Genomic DNA, 17,652 nt, shown 5'->3' with positions numbered 1-17,652 from the left:
TCAACTTCCCTGAGGCCCAAATGTAACTCCTTCAGGCAGTTTTAAGTGGAGTAGCCCACGGTGTGAGTTTTACCAGTGGGAGAGGGGAGATAGGAAGGGTGTGTTTGAAGGAAGAGTTGTGCAGAGGACTGCCCATACCCCGTCCATCTTTCCCCCAGTATAATTTTTTTGGACATTTTTATATCAAGTTTTAATTTTTTTTCTCCCCCCTTCGGTGGTATGGGATGGCCACATTGGGCTGGAGTTGGTCATTTCCCTTTCCCCAGGTCAGTTAGGCTCTAATAACACCCAGCAGGGTTAGATTCTGGTTAACTAGTCGTCCCCCCCGCCCCCCGAGGGCAGACCTTGTTAAGAACAGAGGGCTCTGGCATATTTCAAAATGGTTCCTTTTCCCCTCCCCTCTCTGGAAGCTCAAGGGCATTTTTCTCCCATATTTATTGTGAGAACCTGGGTCGAGCCTCTGGAGGTAAATCTCACACAACTGTGGGACCCATTATGACTGGATCCCCTTGCAGTTTTTCACTCTCAGACGGGTGCACACTGAGCCTCCTGCGGTTTGTCAATTACAGCCCAGGTTTCCTACCTTGGCTCTGGCTCCCTCTAGTAAACCTCTCCTCCAGTAAGCCTTGAATCCCCGCCTTGTCCTGTCTCTCCAGTCTCGGTTTGCCCTGTGGCCTCCTCTCCCTTATGGATCCAAGAGCTGTTGATTTTTCAGTCTGTTCAGCTTTTTTTTTTTTTTTTTTTTTTGCGGTACGCGGGCCTCTCACTGTTGTGGCCTCTCCCGTTGCGGAGCACAGGCTCCGGACGCGCAGGCTCAGCAGCCACGGCTCACGGGCCCAGCCGCTCCGCGGCATGTGGGATCCTCCCGGACCGGGGCACAAACCTGTGTCTCCTGCATCGGCAGGCGGACTCCCAACCACTGCGCCACCAGGAAGTCCCAGCTTTTTACTTGTTAGGATGGAATGGCAACTTCCAAGCTCCTTACATGCAGAACTGGAAGTTTGCCCAAGATTTTAAAATTTCAATCAACATTAACTGAGCATGATTTGGATATTGAAATTGTTTTTTGAGCAGTTGAACTCACAGAATTGAAACGTGAATTTTTTTTTCCCCCAATCTTGTCCTTCACCTATATTTTGGGGTGAGGAGAGAGGTTACTGAGTTCTTTTTTCTTTCTTTCTTTTGGTAATAATTATCATTCAATAGGATGTTCAGATTTTAGTTGTCCAGTTTGGTGAGTTTTGACAACTGTATGTACACTAGGTTTCTCAGCCTTGGCACAGTTGATATTTTGGAATAGGGAATTCTTTCTTGTAGGAAGCTGTCTGTTAATCCGTGACCTCTAGTCACTAAATGCCAGTAGCATCCCCTCCTGGGGGGTGACAATCAAAAGTGTCTCCAGGCATTGCCACATGTTCCCTGGGTAGCAAAACCACCCATGGTGGAGAACTACTGCTGTACATACACCCATGTAACTACCATCCAGAAAGAAGGTATGGATCATATCCATTTCTCCAGAAAGTTCCCTTCAGGCCTTTTTATTAATCCTCCCTCCCCTGAAACCACTGTCTCTCATTTCTATCAACATAGATTCATTTTGCCTATATTTGGACTTCGTATAAATTAAATCGTATAGTGTATACTCTTTTTTCTTGGGTCTAGTCTCTTTTACTTAACATGATGTGTTTGCAGTTTATCCACATTATTGCATTTATCAGTGGTTCACTCTCTTTTTATTGCACAATAGTCATCCATTGTATGAAAAAACCACAATTTGTTAATACATTCTCCTCTTGATGGATACCTGGGTTGTTTCTGATTGAGGGCTGTTTTGATAAGGTTGCTGTGAACAGTCTGATAAAGGCTCTTTGTGGACATGTTTTCATTTCTCTCAGTCAATATCTAGGAATGGAATTGCTGGGTGGTAGGGTAAACGTGTGTTTAACTTTTAATAAACTGCCAGACGCTTCTGCAAAGTGGTTCTGCCATCTTACCCTCCCAGCAACTGGGTATGAGCATTGCTGTTGTTCCGTATCATCATTTGGTGTTGTGAGTAGTTTTTATTTTAGCTATTCTGGTGGGCATCTCATTATGATTTTTTTTTTCTTTGTGGTACGCGGGTCTCTCACTGTTGTGGCTTCTCCCGTTGTGGAGCACAGGCTCCGGACACGCAGACTCAGCGGCCATGGCTCACGGGCCCAGCTGCTCCGCGGCATGTGGGATCTTCCCGGACCAGGGCACGAACCCATGTCCCCTGCATCGGCAGGCGGACTCTCAACCACTGTGCCACCAGGGAAGCCTGGGCCCACTCTCCTTTTCCATTCATTTCTCATACTTTAGAAAGATGACCTCAAAGAAAATTAGGGAGAATTTTTTAAAATATATTTTTTCTTTTCAAAGAAAAATTTTTTTACCCCTAAACCAGTAGAAAATAGAGAACATTGTTCAAGTGTTTATAGGCCTTGTCTTTAAAAATACCAAATGGAATAGTTCTGAGAACACAGCAGACTGTGGAATACTTGTTTATGCTCACCACCTGTTAGCAATTTAGGTGAGTTAAAGACACCTGAAACAACATAGGAGTTTCAAAATTTTCTCCACTTCCCGTCAAAATGTAGTACATTATTTTCTCATGGCTTTCCAGTCCTTCCTCTCCTCAGATCAAAATTGTTTCTGTGTCTCATCTCAGAACTTCTCTAATCCTGAAAAAATTATTTCACACTTTGTTGTAAAAGACCCGTAGATATTTGATGTTAATTTTGCAGCTCAGTGAGTCATGATGTTCAGACCCCATTTAGGTAGGTGGAGGGAGGCTTTTGGCTGAATAAGCTTTCTTCATCATCCGTGTGGGGAAGAGAGGACCTCCTTGGGGCCAGTCACAGACATCACAGTATCTCATACAATCCTTGACCCACCAGAGGAAGAGGGAAGCCCCGTCTTACAGATGAAGAAACTCAGGCATGGAGGTTGGGTAACCTGACTGTGTTGCCTCTGGAAATTACATGCAGTCTTTCAGCTATAAATTGTGCCAGCTGTTACTTGATTGAAATATGCTGAAGTATGCAAGTTCTTCAGTCAATCTGTGATGCCATCTCATAGAACGTGCATTTCTGTGGAAAGCTGGCATGGTGAACTCATAGTGAACTCTGAAGGCCAGCATTTGAAGGCAGTTAGCTGATTTTAAAGGTTACTGGTATTTCCCAACAAAATATAGTTGAGCATTCGTCATCTCCAAGTATTCAATGCCCCAGAAGCCAGAAAAGTCCAGTCCACACTGTAATACTAATGATGAGTGGTTATAAGTCGTGTTTAGGTCCATCCATTCATTCCCACTGCTGTACAGAGTGCCTTGATGAATAATCAGTCAGACTCTTCTCTCTAGTTAATAAGTTGGATATACTGGGGAGAAGCCTAATTATTGGTAAATTCAGCCAGATGGTTTCATGTATTAAAGACCCATGGCTTAGTCAATAATCCTGGGTTCAGAACTGAAATTCTATGGAATGAATTATGTCTCTAACCAAGGATGTGCTGGTTTGAACCCCTTGGAGTGCTTTCCGTTACACACACCCTCTCTACACAATACTATCGGTGGCCTCTGGGCTCGGAGTTATTTTTCTAGTAGCTGGTGATATTTGACAGTAAGCCATCTACATTCTTCCGTGTGCAAACATTATAGGTTTGCAGTTTTTTCTTCAGACGTAATGCGTGCAGTGTCAGTCCCTGTCCCTGGTAGATACTATGGTTATAAGATAGTATAAGCGAGAGAAAGCCTTATGTAAGCCTTGGAGGTTTTTTATACACAATCAGCCAATTGTGCTTCTTCCTTTAAAAATAATTAAAGAAGCATGAATTTATTCATGAACAGCAGAGAATTTATTCATGAACAGCATCTGTAGCAATATTTTAAATACATAAAACATTAATGTATAGTTATAATAATAATAATCGTCTCTTTCAGTTTTTGAGGGTCTTGTCCATTCCAGGGCCTGCCAGGCCATTGATGTCCTTTGTCACTAGTCCCCACGGCCACCGGTGGGCAGAACTGGAGGGAGAGGAGGTTCTCAGCTTGGAGGAGTCAGGGAAGGGATTCAGTCTCATCTTTCCCTTGGTCTGAATCTTTGCTCTCTGTACAGAGTACCACCTTCTCACACCAATCTGTCTTTACTTCTCGGCTTCATATACTCTGTCTCCAGCTTTCCAGTCTTTCCACATCAGTTAGACTTCACCAGTCTGCACTTTCCTCATGTCCACCTGATTTCCTCTGGCTTCTCGTGGAGCTTAGAATGGCAGGTATAAAACTTACCACTGTGAACCCTGGGAGCCCTTGATGAACATGTGCCCTTTTCTGTTCCCATACACTGAGCTGTTCTTGACTTGGAGACGCTCCAACAGTTCTATATACAAGAGCCCCTCTTTACTTTCCACGTGGCTTAAAGCAAAAAGAAAAAAAAAAAAATCACAAAGCATTGTCCTCTTCAGTGTGCTCCCTTCCGCACACATTTACTATTGTTTCATTTTGTAGTTATAACATCCTCATGCTCCTCCTTTAAAATAAATAAATTACAGTTTTATGAGCCCTGTTTATTTCCAGCAACTCCAAATAACAGGCTTAAGAAATAAATGGTATTTATTTAAAAATGGATATATTAGCATGCTTTCCTTTTTAAAGATTCATGTATCTTTAATATTATATTTTCAAAGTAATATCTAAGGAGTAAGTGGCTAAAGAAAATAAACATCTGGTTCCAAGTTGATCCATTTCTCATTAGGCCTTAACTGTTGTTTGATTATTCCAAGTCATAATCTTTACTACTGAACTGACTAAACTATGCCAATGTAACTTATCCTGCTTGCTAAACTTACAGACAAAAATTCCTTTCTGAGGTTTCAGGCTGATTTCTCATTTATCCTCACAGGCTCTCCTCACTTGCCGGAAGCTTTCTCTTCTAATCAAGGAATTATTTTCCCTTTACAAGAAGGGCTTTAATTTGCTCTTCTTTTTCTTTCTCCTCCTTACATCTAACGGTAAAGAAGTAATCTGCTTTCTGCTTAACAAATAAGAGCGACTGCATCATTTCAAGTGCTACTAAATCTGTTTTAAAATTGGAATATTATGGATTCTTTCTTCAACTAAAGTTACTTGCAATTATCTCTCACCATAATTAGACGGAAGGGAGCTTTGATGATGGAATGAATACTAGGCTCAGAAACAAAGACCCGATTGCACACCCAGCCTTGTTACTAGCTTATAGCAGTGAGCAGAAGTTACTCGCTTCTCTGAACCTCAGTTCCTCAGTCCAGAGACAATTAAATTAGATATTTAATTCAAGTGGATTTTATAAAGATTTAATGAGATGCTGCCTGGCACTTAATTTCTTCACTGCATAGAAAACATATTAACTTTACTAAAGGGCTTATACAAACTATTAAAAAAATTAAGCCCCCTATTGGTAGGTTAAAAAAAAGGATGTGAATTCACGATTAACCAAATTACAAGAAACAGACATTTGGGAGAATGTTTATTAAACAAACGTTTGGGAGAATGTTATTAAACAAACGTTTGGGAGAATGTTTAAACTCATAGCAATTAAATAAATTCAAAAAGCATGAGATGTCATTTCCTTTTATTAAATTAGTACTAATTTTTTTTAAAAAGATAGGATGCTGGTGGCATTACCAGTTGGTACAGCTCATTGGAAAAAATATGTATCAAATTAGGTTAATACTCATACATTTCAATCTAATAATTCCATCTCTGGGACTCTATCCTAAGGGAATATTCTAAAAATTGAAAAAAATTATAAACACGATAGTAACTACTTCATTATTACTTTTGATATTAACAAACCTGGGAACAACTTAACTTTGTAATAGATTGTTATGATGGACTGTTTTGCAGCTATTAAAATAAGAATAAAGACTTACTGAGCAGCACCTAAAAATGTTTATGCTATGAAAAATATGCACATGTGATAATCAATATAAGAAAAATGCATCTTAAAACCATATGGAAATAGACCCACATAATAATAATATTAGAGTCTTTGGGGAAACAGGAAAAAATAATGCACTTAACTTCTTCACTGCATAAAAAACATATTAACATTTACTAAAGGGCTTAAACAAACTATTAAAAAAATTAAGTCCCCATTGGTAGGTTAAAAAAAAAGGATGTGAATTCACAGTTAACCAAATTACATGAAACAAACAAATGCTCTAACTCTGTTTTCCTCTTTCTCCAAATCTTTTGTAAGATACTGTTAATTTTAAGATTAAAATTAAAGTTTTAATCTAATGTATTCAGTCTGAAAAAATATTTGTCCAGTGCCTCTTATATGTCTGGGAAATTTGTTATAACAATTCTGGGTTTTAAAAATGCCAGAATTTTTTCTCATTATTTACTCCAGGGCAATAAAAAAACAAAAAATTGTGCTAAGTGGACTATTTAGAATAAGTACTTCATATACAACCTAAGATATCAGGTGCTGTTATGTGTAACCTAAGCATTTAATGCCAGGCTGTCAGCCCAACCTGTGTTAAATATAACGGTGTTGTGTCTCACTGTAGCCGTCTGCTTCGGGACTCATTCCAAAATTAGCTTACCAGCTTACTCAGGTCATTCCACTGAGGAAAATGGGATCACAGTGATATATTAACCATAACATCAGTGTGAACAAGACTTTGAATAATGCATCTCAGAGCGACACTCTAGGTAACTGGATTGGAGTAAGCTAGACAAGGTCATTTGCAAAGTATTGTGGCATTATTTTAGTCGAAATTTTTAGTGAAAGAATTATAGAGTCACTCGTAGCTGTAAGAAAGAGTTTGAAAGATCACTTGCACACGTTGCCCAGTTTCCCCCAGTGGTAACATTTTACAGAACTATGGTACTGGGGTGTTGACACGGTACAGTCCTCCCATCTTACTCAGATTTCCCTGGTTGTATTTGTACTCCTTTGCATATGTGTGTGCAAGTGTATGACGTTCTGTGTAATTGTATACCTGGGTCTGTTGGTGCATCCACCACAGTCAAGACACTGAACAGTTCCGTTGGCACCAGGATCCCTCCTATTGCCCTTTTATAATCACACCCTCCCTCCTCTCACCATCCCCAACCCCTGGTAACCACTACCTTGTCCTCTGTTTGTGAAATTTTGCCATTTCAAAAATGTATAAATGGAACTTTACAGTATGTAACCTTTTGAGCCTAGCGTAAATCCCTGGTGAATCTTCCAAGTTGTGGCATGTATCAACAATTTGCTGCTTGTTAGTGTTGAGTAGGTATCCACAGTGTGGATGTACCACCCTTAAGCATTCATCTGGGCTGATTCCAGGTTTTGGCTCTTAAAATGATGCTGCCAGGAACATTCATGTACAGCTGTTTGTGTGAACATAAAGTTTTCATTTCTCTGGGATAAAGGTCCAAGACTGCAGTTGCTGGATCATACAGTAATTATGTACATGTTTAGTTTTTAAAGACTGCCACACTGTTTTCTAGAATGTCTATCCTGTTTTATAGGCATACTCCAAGCAATGGATGGCAGATTTCTTCTTTACCAGCTTATTCTGAAGTCAAATTTGTGACAATTTTCTTTACCTGAACCAAATAAGTTTGCTAAAGATGCCCATGTTAAGTAGATTTAGAAAAGAAAACTATATCAGGGCATATCAGAAGCTCTTCTCTCCCACCTCCACCCCCTCAAAAAAAAAATCATTCTCTCAACTCTTACTAGACTAGCTTTACACAGTGGGTCAGTTTGAGAGATTTGACCCCTTCAGTCTCTACATAGCTAACAAAAAGGACTCAGCCCTCCTTTTGTAGATGTTGGGCCCGACAAGATACTGGTCTAGACATAATTTGTTTCTTTCTCCCTTGTTTTGACAATCTTGTTGTCTTCTAGAAAAAAAAAAAATGTTTTTTTAAAGGACTTTTGGATACCCTAGACCAGCCTCTTCATTTTGCAGTGGCCAGAAATGAAGGCACTGGATTAGGAGTTAGAAGAACTGTGTTTGAATGGTTCCTCTAATTAGCTGTGCCACTGTAAATAAATCAGTTACCTTCTCTAAGTTTGCTCAGCTGGGTGAAATGCTCTCCAACTCTAGCGCTTATCAGAATCACCTTGAGGACCTACAAGATACCAGTTGCTGGGCCCCGCCCCTGGAGTTTCTGGTTGAGCAGGTCTAGAATGGAGCGTGAGGATTTGAGTGACTTAGGAGCTCCCAGGGGATGCCATTAAGTCTGGTCCAATGGAATAGAGCTTACTTTATTTTGTATTTGCCCTAGTGTCTGGCTCTCAACGTATGTTTGAACTAACAAAGGAATTATAATGCATGGCATATTTGCCCATTTACAAGATGATTTATGTCAGGTAATAATAAATGCTGTTTAAATGAATGAATGGAAGTGAAAAAAGAGAGAATCTTCATTCTTAACAGCCTTTGACAAAGACCTCGGGGACAATATTATTAGTAAACACTGGGTAGTAGTTCAATTGTTTGCATGTGTACCTGGTTGTCTCTATAATATCTTCATCATTAGGTTAAAAATTTAAGTTTCTTGAAAGAAACAAATGACTCTGGTTATTTGGTTACATTTATTGCTTTTTATAGTTTCTCAGAATTCCTAGTATTAAGGACTGTTGAATACATATTATTGACTGCCTGAATTGACTAAATTAATGTTAGATTTGCCTGTATTAAAAAAAAAAAAAAAAAAAAAGTCTGGTCCAGAGATGACACCTTGAGGACCCAGGCCAGATTATGCTAAAGTCCTCTAGGCCCAGCAGTTAGTAACGTCCCCTCACCTATCCACCCCCCACATCCCCCAAGAACCCCTCAAGTTTGCTTTCTGATTGAATAAGTTATGCATTTATCCTTTTTATTAAAGTGACCTAGATATATAGCAGAATATAATACAGTCATTAAAAATGTCAGAGAAGGATATTCACTGTCATGGGAAGATTACCACAATAGATCATTAAGTTAAAAAGAAGCTACATATTACAAAACAGCATATGCAGAAATGTCCAGTTATACATAGAAAGTAAATCTAAAAAGATACATCCAAAACGCTTAATAGTAGTTACTCCGAATCATGAAGTTGCAAAAATTTTATTGTCCTCTTTCTGTGTGTTTCTGTGTTTTCTAATTTCGTCTGTACCTGATATATTTATAGATCAGTTATGAAAACAAAAAATTACAATGAGCAATACAAGTCTTGATATCTCTAAGTTTTAATCATTACAGTTAAGAACTTGTTAAATACCAACCAACACAAATAAGACTCTTCAGGTATGAGATAAAATTGTCCAGGAGGGTTTACACAGGCAGCCACGACCTTCCTTAGCCCTTTCCCTAGAAAGTGTGGGAGCTCACTTTGTGCCGTTCTCCTTACTTGACAGAATTCTGCACTCATGGGCCTGAATAGTCCCGGCCCCAGGGACACTCGTTACAGCATCTCATCGCTGCCTGCGTAGTGTTTCCACAGAGCTTTTCCACTGTTAAATAGTGGGATCCACAGCCACAGCCTCCCAAGCTAGTCCCCCTCCCTCCTTGACAGCGGGTTGGAAAGTGTTTTACATGGATGAGGCTAGTCTCTCCTTTGGTTGCGTCTCTGTTAGAAAAATTAATATTTACAGCTAAAATAGGAATTTTAAAATATCACTGAGATAAGCCTATTTAGATGCCAGAAACCAGCTATCTGCTATGGAAAGCTCTTTTGACCCCCACGTGGGTTCGTGTCCCCTCCTGGAATTTCTAACTGTACTGCTGTCCCAAGTACAGCGTCTTCTTCAACACGCATGCTTCTCAACATGACGATAGATCAGAATGAGCATGGCTGCCTTGAAATATTATTTGTTGAAATGGTTTTGCTACTACAAATGTCAATGAATTGATACTATAGGAAAACACCCCATGTCTGGGCTCTAGTGACTCCGTTTCTGAATAAACTTGTTTGATCAGAGGCATGTTGCCGATAGGGCAGTGCAGTGGTGATTTTCATAACACCACTCCTGTCCAGAGCTGCAGCGGTACCACTGCCTTTCTGCCAAGTTCCCTCGTGTACGTTCCCATAGGAATGAGAAATTAAAAGGACTTTCTGATTTATGAGGGACAGTGTATTTATTGTGGTGGTACTGTTTAACGTTATACATTTTAACACCCACCCATATTGGCATCATAGAATTTCCTCTAACAAATATGTTTTGTGCTTGAGAAAATATATTTTTATGTAACACCTAAAGACTGTTGCCATATAACGTTTGCCCCATGGGCTTGCTATCATTAGCGAGGTTGCTGGGTTTGCCTTCTATAACCAGGAGCTTCGGCAACTGCATCAGAAGGGCTTGTTCACCACAGTGCTGTTGTAATAGCACTATCCAACACCAGCAATGCTTCCACAACCCCCTTACTCCGAAAGAGGTGCTGAGAAGCTTACATCCAGAACTTTCTTGCTTTGTTGAAGAACAGGCTCAGGACCCAGGAATTGCTGCTTTTGTCCATGTGTCCAGCCCCATCTGGAGAGGAAGAGGCATGAGTCATCTTTACCCCACTCCCATCTATGTCTTATGGTACTTCACACGCTGCCCTCTGCTACAAAACACAGCTGTGCTTTGCTTCACTGGTTCCCGGTAGATGAAAATCACAAGCTTTTGACTGACCTGTAAATTATCCTAGTGCATCCATGGCCTAAATAAAATACAAGGTAAGGGTTTAAATCCCTTTAAAGACACTGATCCTATTTGCTTTTTTCCCACTTTCTAAAGGCTTTTACAGAATTTGAGCTGGAAGGCCACGCTGATGTTTCCTTGGTCTAGTATTTCTGTCCACATATAAGTGTGTGGAGAGGGTCCACACACTCGTTGTCATTTTAGTGGGATAAGATCTTCTTCCTCACTGTATTGCTTCTCACCTCTTTGGTCCTTTGTTCCATCCTTCCTGTCTGCTAGTAGTTCATTTAGCAAAGCCAGCATCTTTTAGTGGGAACAAAGTATATCCCACTCAGTGCCATGCCAGGTTTTATCGTCTCTCCTTGCCAACACACTATTCGTAATTAGAGTAATAACTGCCTTGTTCAGGCTACTGCTTCAGAAATCGCACTTCCTTTCATAACGCAAGAATGATCCTTGGGCTTCCCTGGTGGCGCAGTGGTTGAGAGTCCGCCTGCCGATGCAGGGGACACGGGTTCGTGCCCCGGTCCGGGAAGATCCCACATGCCGCGGAGCGGCTGGGCCCGTGAGCCATGGCCGCTGAGCCTGTGCGTCCGGAGCCTGTGCTCCGCAACGGGAGAGGCCACAGCAGTGAGAGGCCCGCGTATCGCAAAAAAAAAAAAAAAAAAAAAAAAAAGAATGAGCCTTTTTCTGCCAGCAGGCATTAGGCGTCCGTCTTAGACTTATTCCAACCTATTAGAATCATCTCATGACTTGACTTTCTCCCCCACTCGCATGTTAGTGCCACGAGGGAATGTGTTCTCACTGTGGTCTGTGACTGGACAGTCACAGACACATAGATGGTACTTAATCATCGAATGAATCGGATGAATGAAGACAGCCTGCCAGCCCAGAGAGAGGACAATCTTATACTATTCATTCAGCACAAAGAGTGGAGTCCAGGTGTCATGAGCACGGGCCTGATTGATGCTGAATTAGTGAGTTAGTAAATGGTTTGTACCCCGTTGTGATTCAAGACTCGAAATAAATAATATGCCTGAAAAGGTCATTTTCTTTTATTATTTTTATATTTACATTTATATTGTATATTTTATTTTGTAAATGAAGTTTGAGCCTAGAAACTGGACTTTGTAATATAAAGTATAAACTTTTTTTCCATGCCATAACATTTATTCCAGACATAACTTTGAACAGGAGCCGTACCTAGACAAAAATATATTTTTAAGGAACAGTTTTAAATATTTATTTTTTTAAGTCTACAGCACCCTTTAAAAGGAACATTTGTGTATGGCTTTGCTACTTATTCTAAAGAGACTTTTCTAAAGCTCACAATTATTATGAAACTCACAGTTTCCAGTATTTTATAGTTTTATCTGTCTTGTTTAGTGCACCTCAAAGCATTTATGTAGGATTTTTTTTAATGTTAATTTTATCTTGTGCAGTCTGCCTTGACAGCATGTCTTTTTATTGATTGAAATTCCAGCTCTATGTTGAGAAATAGAATTTCATAGTATAATTTTGTTAACTAAGATAACAAGAACATTCAAAAGTGTTTAACATATTTACGCAATTGTACAGAAGCATTATAAACTGAACATTTGGTCAGCTATTACAGCAGCCTGGCCCTGTTTATGGTAGTTTAAGAAGATTGTTTTTAGATGGTGACTCAAAGCAGTGACATTATTTTTAGACATTTTCACTCTCTCTCCCCTTTTCCCTTCCCAAGTGTCCAAATTCAGGAGGAGAGAGAGAACAGGGAGAGTTAAATGTTACAGCCAACTCCAAAGAGTCCTGTCTTCCCTAGTTTCTAATAATTATTTATACTTTTGTAACTATATATTCCAGGAATGTAACAACAGAGCCTGAAGCTGTAGCTGTACTCATAGACTCTGCAAAGCTTTAAAACTTTTTACTTTGGGGAATAAAACTAAAAAGATGAAATACAGAGATTTTTCTCAGTGTAGTAGAACAAAATAAATTTATCCTGTCTTAAAATAAATGGCAGTTAGGGAAAGCAATTTTTCCTGTCATGGATAATAGCTAGGGAACACAAAATCAACATTTGAAATATATTAACTCACAGTGTTTTAAATAAAAAGAAACTAAAATGCATTGTACAGTACCTGTTCCCAAGGATGATTGCAGTTTCTTGTTATTAAGTCCTGCAAAACACATAGTGTCCTTGGCAGGCGGCACTATAAAAAAGAACAATGAAAAGAAAAAAGACATATTAGGTCAAATTAAATTTTTTTTCTTTTTTGATGGGGACTCCATTTTGCATTATTTGTTTTAATGAGCTCGGCCTCGTGTAGTTTTCTCCATCTTGTGTCCATATTCACAGGCATGCAAAAGAAAATAAATCTTTCATATTTGAGACAATAATGAGGGTTAAAAGTCCCCCAACCTGTGCAGTTTTATCTCGAACATCTATCTGTAAACATACCAGGGGAAAAAGCATGGATTAGAAATCAAAATTTCTTCCTAAACCCATCATTGCCACTTACTAGCTTTGTATCCTGAGCCAAGTCACTTAGTTTGTCTGAGCTTCTGTTTCTTCATTTGTAAAACAAAGTTTCAAATGCCTGCTTTACCTAAATCACCAGACTGTGCTGAGGATGAAAAGAGTTAAAATAGGAAAGTGTTTTACAGGATTCAGGTAGGTCCTGTTATAATTCCCATTTTGCAGACAAGGAAAGGCTGGGAGACGTTAACAAGCTTGTCGAAGGTCACAGAGAGATCTAATTCTAAATGTCAGCATTTTTCAGCACTGGCAGTGTTAACACTTTGAGGCCGATAGTTCTTTCTTATGGGGAGCTGTCCTGCACATAATTGGATGTTTAGCAGCATCCCTACCTCTCTACCCACTAGATGCCATTAGCATCCCCCCAAGCTGTGCCAACCAAAAATATCTCCAGGGACTCCCCTGGCGGTCCAGTGGTTGGGACTCCGTGCTTCCACTTCAGGGGGCTTGGGTTCGATCCCTGGTCTGGGAACTAAGATCCCACATGCTGTGACAAAAAAAAAAAAAAAAAAAAAAAAAAAAATCTCCAGACACGACCAAATGACCCCTGGTGGGCGAAACTGTCCCAAGTAGAGACCCACTGGTCTGGATGGTTCCAGAGCCAAAGTTCTTAACCATGTTTATGAGGACATTTATCATCATCAGTTATTCTAGGTAGTTCCTGGTTGGAATACTCCATGACACAGCAGTTTTCAGAATTAAAAAAGAGATAACTGGGTTTTATCCATCGTCTCTGTGTCTCTGAGTATCAGCCGTGGTATTGGCATCTTGGGAATCTCCCTGTAAACTGTTCGTGAAGAAGCAGAATGTCCCCACAGGGATACTAACCGCCGTGAACCAGAAGTCAGACTCAGTGACCCCCTAAGTCCCTTCCCTGGGATTCTATGATCATTCCCTAAAGGGCCCAGCTGGCCTGTCTTCAACAGCCCCTTCTCATCAGAATATTCATGGGCTCCTAACGTCTATCATCTGAGAGGCCAGGGAGGGAAACCCAAGTATTTTCCTAAGCATTATCTCATTGACTCTTCACAGTAAGCCCTTGAGGTTTGCATCAATTGTCCATAGGAAGCGGTGAGCTCACATCCTTCTGCTCTCCCATCTTGTCCCCTCCGCATTCCATGTTTATATTTGTTTAGGAATCTTAACCTCTCTTCCTTGCCTGCTCCTTCAACTCTGTTCTCACTGCAGAACTTGATGTAAAAACTCAGCGGGAAGTTGATACGGAAACTCAGCAGGGGCCTTTCTCACCAGCACCGTATGAAGGGTAACATCCTTCTGAATTACTCAACATAAAGCAGATGGCTTTTGCCCTGCACGACTCTTCACTTTTCCTATCCCCTTAACAGGGATCATTAAATACGTACCTCCTTCAACTGCGTTTGGGGACTTAAGTACCAAATGTCCAAGAGTAGAATGTTTTGCTTCTGTTGCTCCCTCTTTCCCCCCAAAAAAGGCCTGGGACGAGCCTTCTAACTGCCCCGTGTTTCTCCATCTTTATCTCTAACCTCCATTCCACTCTCTTCCTGATGCTGGTACCTTCCCAATTTATTATCACCCCTGATCCCTGAGCTCGAATTTTCTAAGTGTTTATGATTGACTTTATTATGTTTGTTTCTCCTTTAGCTAAAACCCTTGAGAAATTCGATGCATTTGATCTGGACCTTATTAAATAGTCTGAAAATATTTTGTACCTAAGCCTGTATGAATTAAAATGTTTTAAAACAACCGAGTTTTAAGATAAATTGCTGCTGGCAAGCCCAATAAATATGATACAATTAAAAGCATTGGCATGACCCGAAGAGAGACTGGTATAATTACCAATGGTAATGAGAAACTGGAATTGCCCAGGAGTCTTCGGGATTTGGAATAATGCTCATGGAAGATCCAAAGCAGCCGTTTGAACCAATGGGAAAGAGAACTGGATTACTTCACGGCAATACAATTTTAGTGTCAATTTAAACTTTTTTTTTCCTTTAAAATGCATGTGAATTATTTTCACTACTGTATGGTTCATTAAAAAAGGACTAATTTGCTCCTGCTGTGAAATGGCAATGTCTGGCCCGACTAAGAGTCATTTTTCTTTGCAGACCTGTGAGCATCCTTACCAAGCAGACTTACCTGATTCAGGTTTGATGTGTACTCAGCCATTTCATCACATAATATAAGGAAAGCACTGTGGGTTTTTCTTCCTTTTCCAGGTGGCCTTTTTGAAGATGTAACTGCGGGAGCCGACACATTCCTCTCCACAGCACGGGGTGCACCGGCAGCCAGCCGTCAGCCCAGTGGGCAACAATTACAGAGACAGGAACCCAGCTACAGAATGAGAACAGGGCATTGCAGTTTTGAGTTTACTTGCCTGCATATAGTCTCTAAGAGAAGAGTTAACTTGAAATCATTGAAAAACCAAGGCTGTGAAGAAAGTCATAGTAGCAGGTTGAGAGATAAGTATAGAACTTATGTCTCTATTTCCCACCGAGAAGAGTATTCAAATATGTGCTGTGTCAGCACCACCTGGAGAGAGAGAGCTGGTGGAGACCCATCTGTGCTGTGCGGAATGCAGCAAGGGGCTTCATTGGTGGAAGTGAATGTTAGCTGCTGCAAATCTTAGGACATAAACTTTCAGAGAACTTCGCAGGCTCGTATAAAAACACTTTTTTAAAAGAAAATATGGAATTTTGTATACCTTATTCAGAGGAGATGCTCAGTAAATAAATGTTTGTTGAATGCATGATTATCAAATTAAAGGGTTTCCCATTTATGCAAACGTGTATGTGCTCCTTTTGTTCTTTATTTCCTTTACCAAATACTGCTTCAGATCAATAGATATACCTCACTGGCATCCTGTTACAGAGTAGTCTGAGCCCTTGGGTGCCAGAGCAGGTGGCGTGGAAACCGCTGAATGAGAATGACAGAGCCGGAGGGGGTCCTTCAAGGCATAGGCCCCGCTCCTCATTTTACAGAGAAGGTTTCAGACTTGTTGGTAATCACACAGTAGGAGCAGCTCTGGGGCTGGAGCCAAACAGATCCTCCCTGCCCACTCCTCAAGGGAGGACAGTCTCTGGATTTGCAGCTATATCTGCTTCTCATCAAGCCTGTTTGTTACCAAACTCAGGTTCGGCTGCTCGCCGCTTGAAAGCCAGTACTCCAGAGACGAGTGTTGGTTGGAACGGAAAGGCTGCTTTATTCAGGAGGCCAGCAACCTGGGGAGATGGCGGACTTGTGGCCAAAAACAAACTCCAAAGATTCTGCTCAACCACGAAAGTTTTTAAAGGGAGAATCATTTGGGGAGGGGGTCAGAGTCTTCATTTTCTTCTAGAGTGTGCAGACTTTCTTCCGATTGGCTGTTGGTGCGGTAACAGGGCGGTGCTCCAAGAATCTTGTGCTCAACCTGAAGTTACCATCCTCCACTTGGAAGGGGGGGGTCTTAGTTCCTGCAGAAGATATTGTTATGTATATCCCTTGAGAAGGAACCAGGACCCTGATTTAATCACTGCACTATTTTTTTTATTTTTTATTTATTTATTTATTTATTTTTGTGGTACGTGGGCCTCTCACTGCTGTGGCCTCTCCCGTTGCGGAGCACAGGCTCCGGACGCACAGGCTCAGCGGCCATGGCTCACGGGCCCAGCCGCTCCGCGGCATGTGGGATCTTCCCGGACCGGGGCACGAACCCGTGTCCCCTGCATCGGCAGGCGGACTCTCAACCACTGCGCCACCAGGGAAGCCCCTGCACTATTGTTTCTTGACTCATCCTTAGTTTCTGCATTCCATCTCTTCTTGGATTAGCAACTGTTTGAATCTGCCCTTTGGAACTCAGGGAAGGTCTAGGAGGCTGAATGAAGCCTATTTCCTACAAACAAGAAATGGGGGACATGGAAAGGAATTGTACCCAGGAGAGTGCTCCTTTGTTTCATATTGGCATTAATCCTACCCTACAGACCACCCAATACCTCTTTACTCAAAAAGTTTTCTGTCCCCTAATTTCCTAACACCCTTAACATAGGGGTCACTGGCGTTGTGATTTAGTGAACCTTTCATGATTTCTTCTTCCGTGTAGTTTTAACTGAAACACAGGTCCTCCCAGCAGAGCAGTGGTGTAATTCTGTGAAGCTCCTAATTCTGTGGCTGGTGAACGGACATAGGAAGAAAACCCCTCTGTCTGATCCTACAGGGTCATTTTATTAAGCACAGTTTGAAACATTATAGTTCTGAGTAGTATGTCCAAGACTCACAGCCATAAAGGAGAGTTGGTTTGACATCACTGAAGCTACTAAATTCCCAAACACCTTGCTGACTTTTGGTGCTTTAGATTTCTGTCTGTCAGTATAGAACAGGGTTTTCAACCTCGGCACTATTTACATTTGGGGCTGACAAGGCTTTGTTTTGGAGACTGTCCTGTGCTGTGGGGAGGAAAAACCTTTCTTCCTAAACCCTCCTAGGTTCAGTGGCTGGGGCTTG

At 41.0% G+C, this 17,652-nt stretch overlaps 1 protein-coding gene across 2 annotated transcripts in view; it reads left to right on the top strand.

The window, feature by feature from the left end:
* The window catches only part of UBE3D (ubiquitin protein ligase E3D), a 232,058-nt gene that overhangs the window by 133,791 nt on the left and 80,615 nt on the right, over positions 1–17,652 (top strand). The window contains exon 10 of one of the 2 annotated variants that reach the window (XM_060114863.1): positions 15,393–15,933. The exons of the other annotated variant lie outside the window; for it this stretch is intronic. Coding sequence (XP_059970846.1) covers positions 15,393–15,413 — 21 coding nt within the window. The 3' untranslated portion in view covers positions 15,414–15,933. Of the gene's footprint in view, positions 1–15,392; positions 15,934–17,652 lie in introns of those variants that run through there. 2 annotated transcript variants of the gene reach the window in all.

This window comes from Mesoplodon densirostris, chromosome 12 (assembly GCF_025265405.1).
Source record: "Mesoplodon densirostris isolate mMesDen1 chromosome 12, mMesDen1 primary haplotype, whole genome shotgun sequence".
Lineage (NCBI taxonomy): Eukaryota > Metazoa > Chordata > Mammalia > Artiodactyla > Ziphiidae > Mesoplodon > Mesoplodon densirostris.
This window is presented reverse-complemented; position numbering and strand designations above follow the sequence as displayed.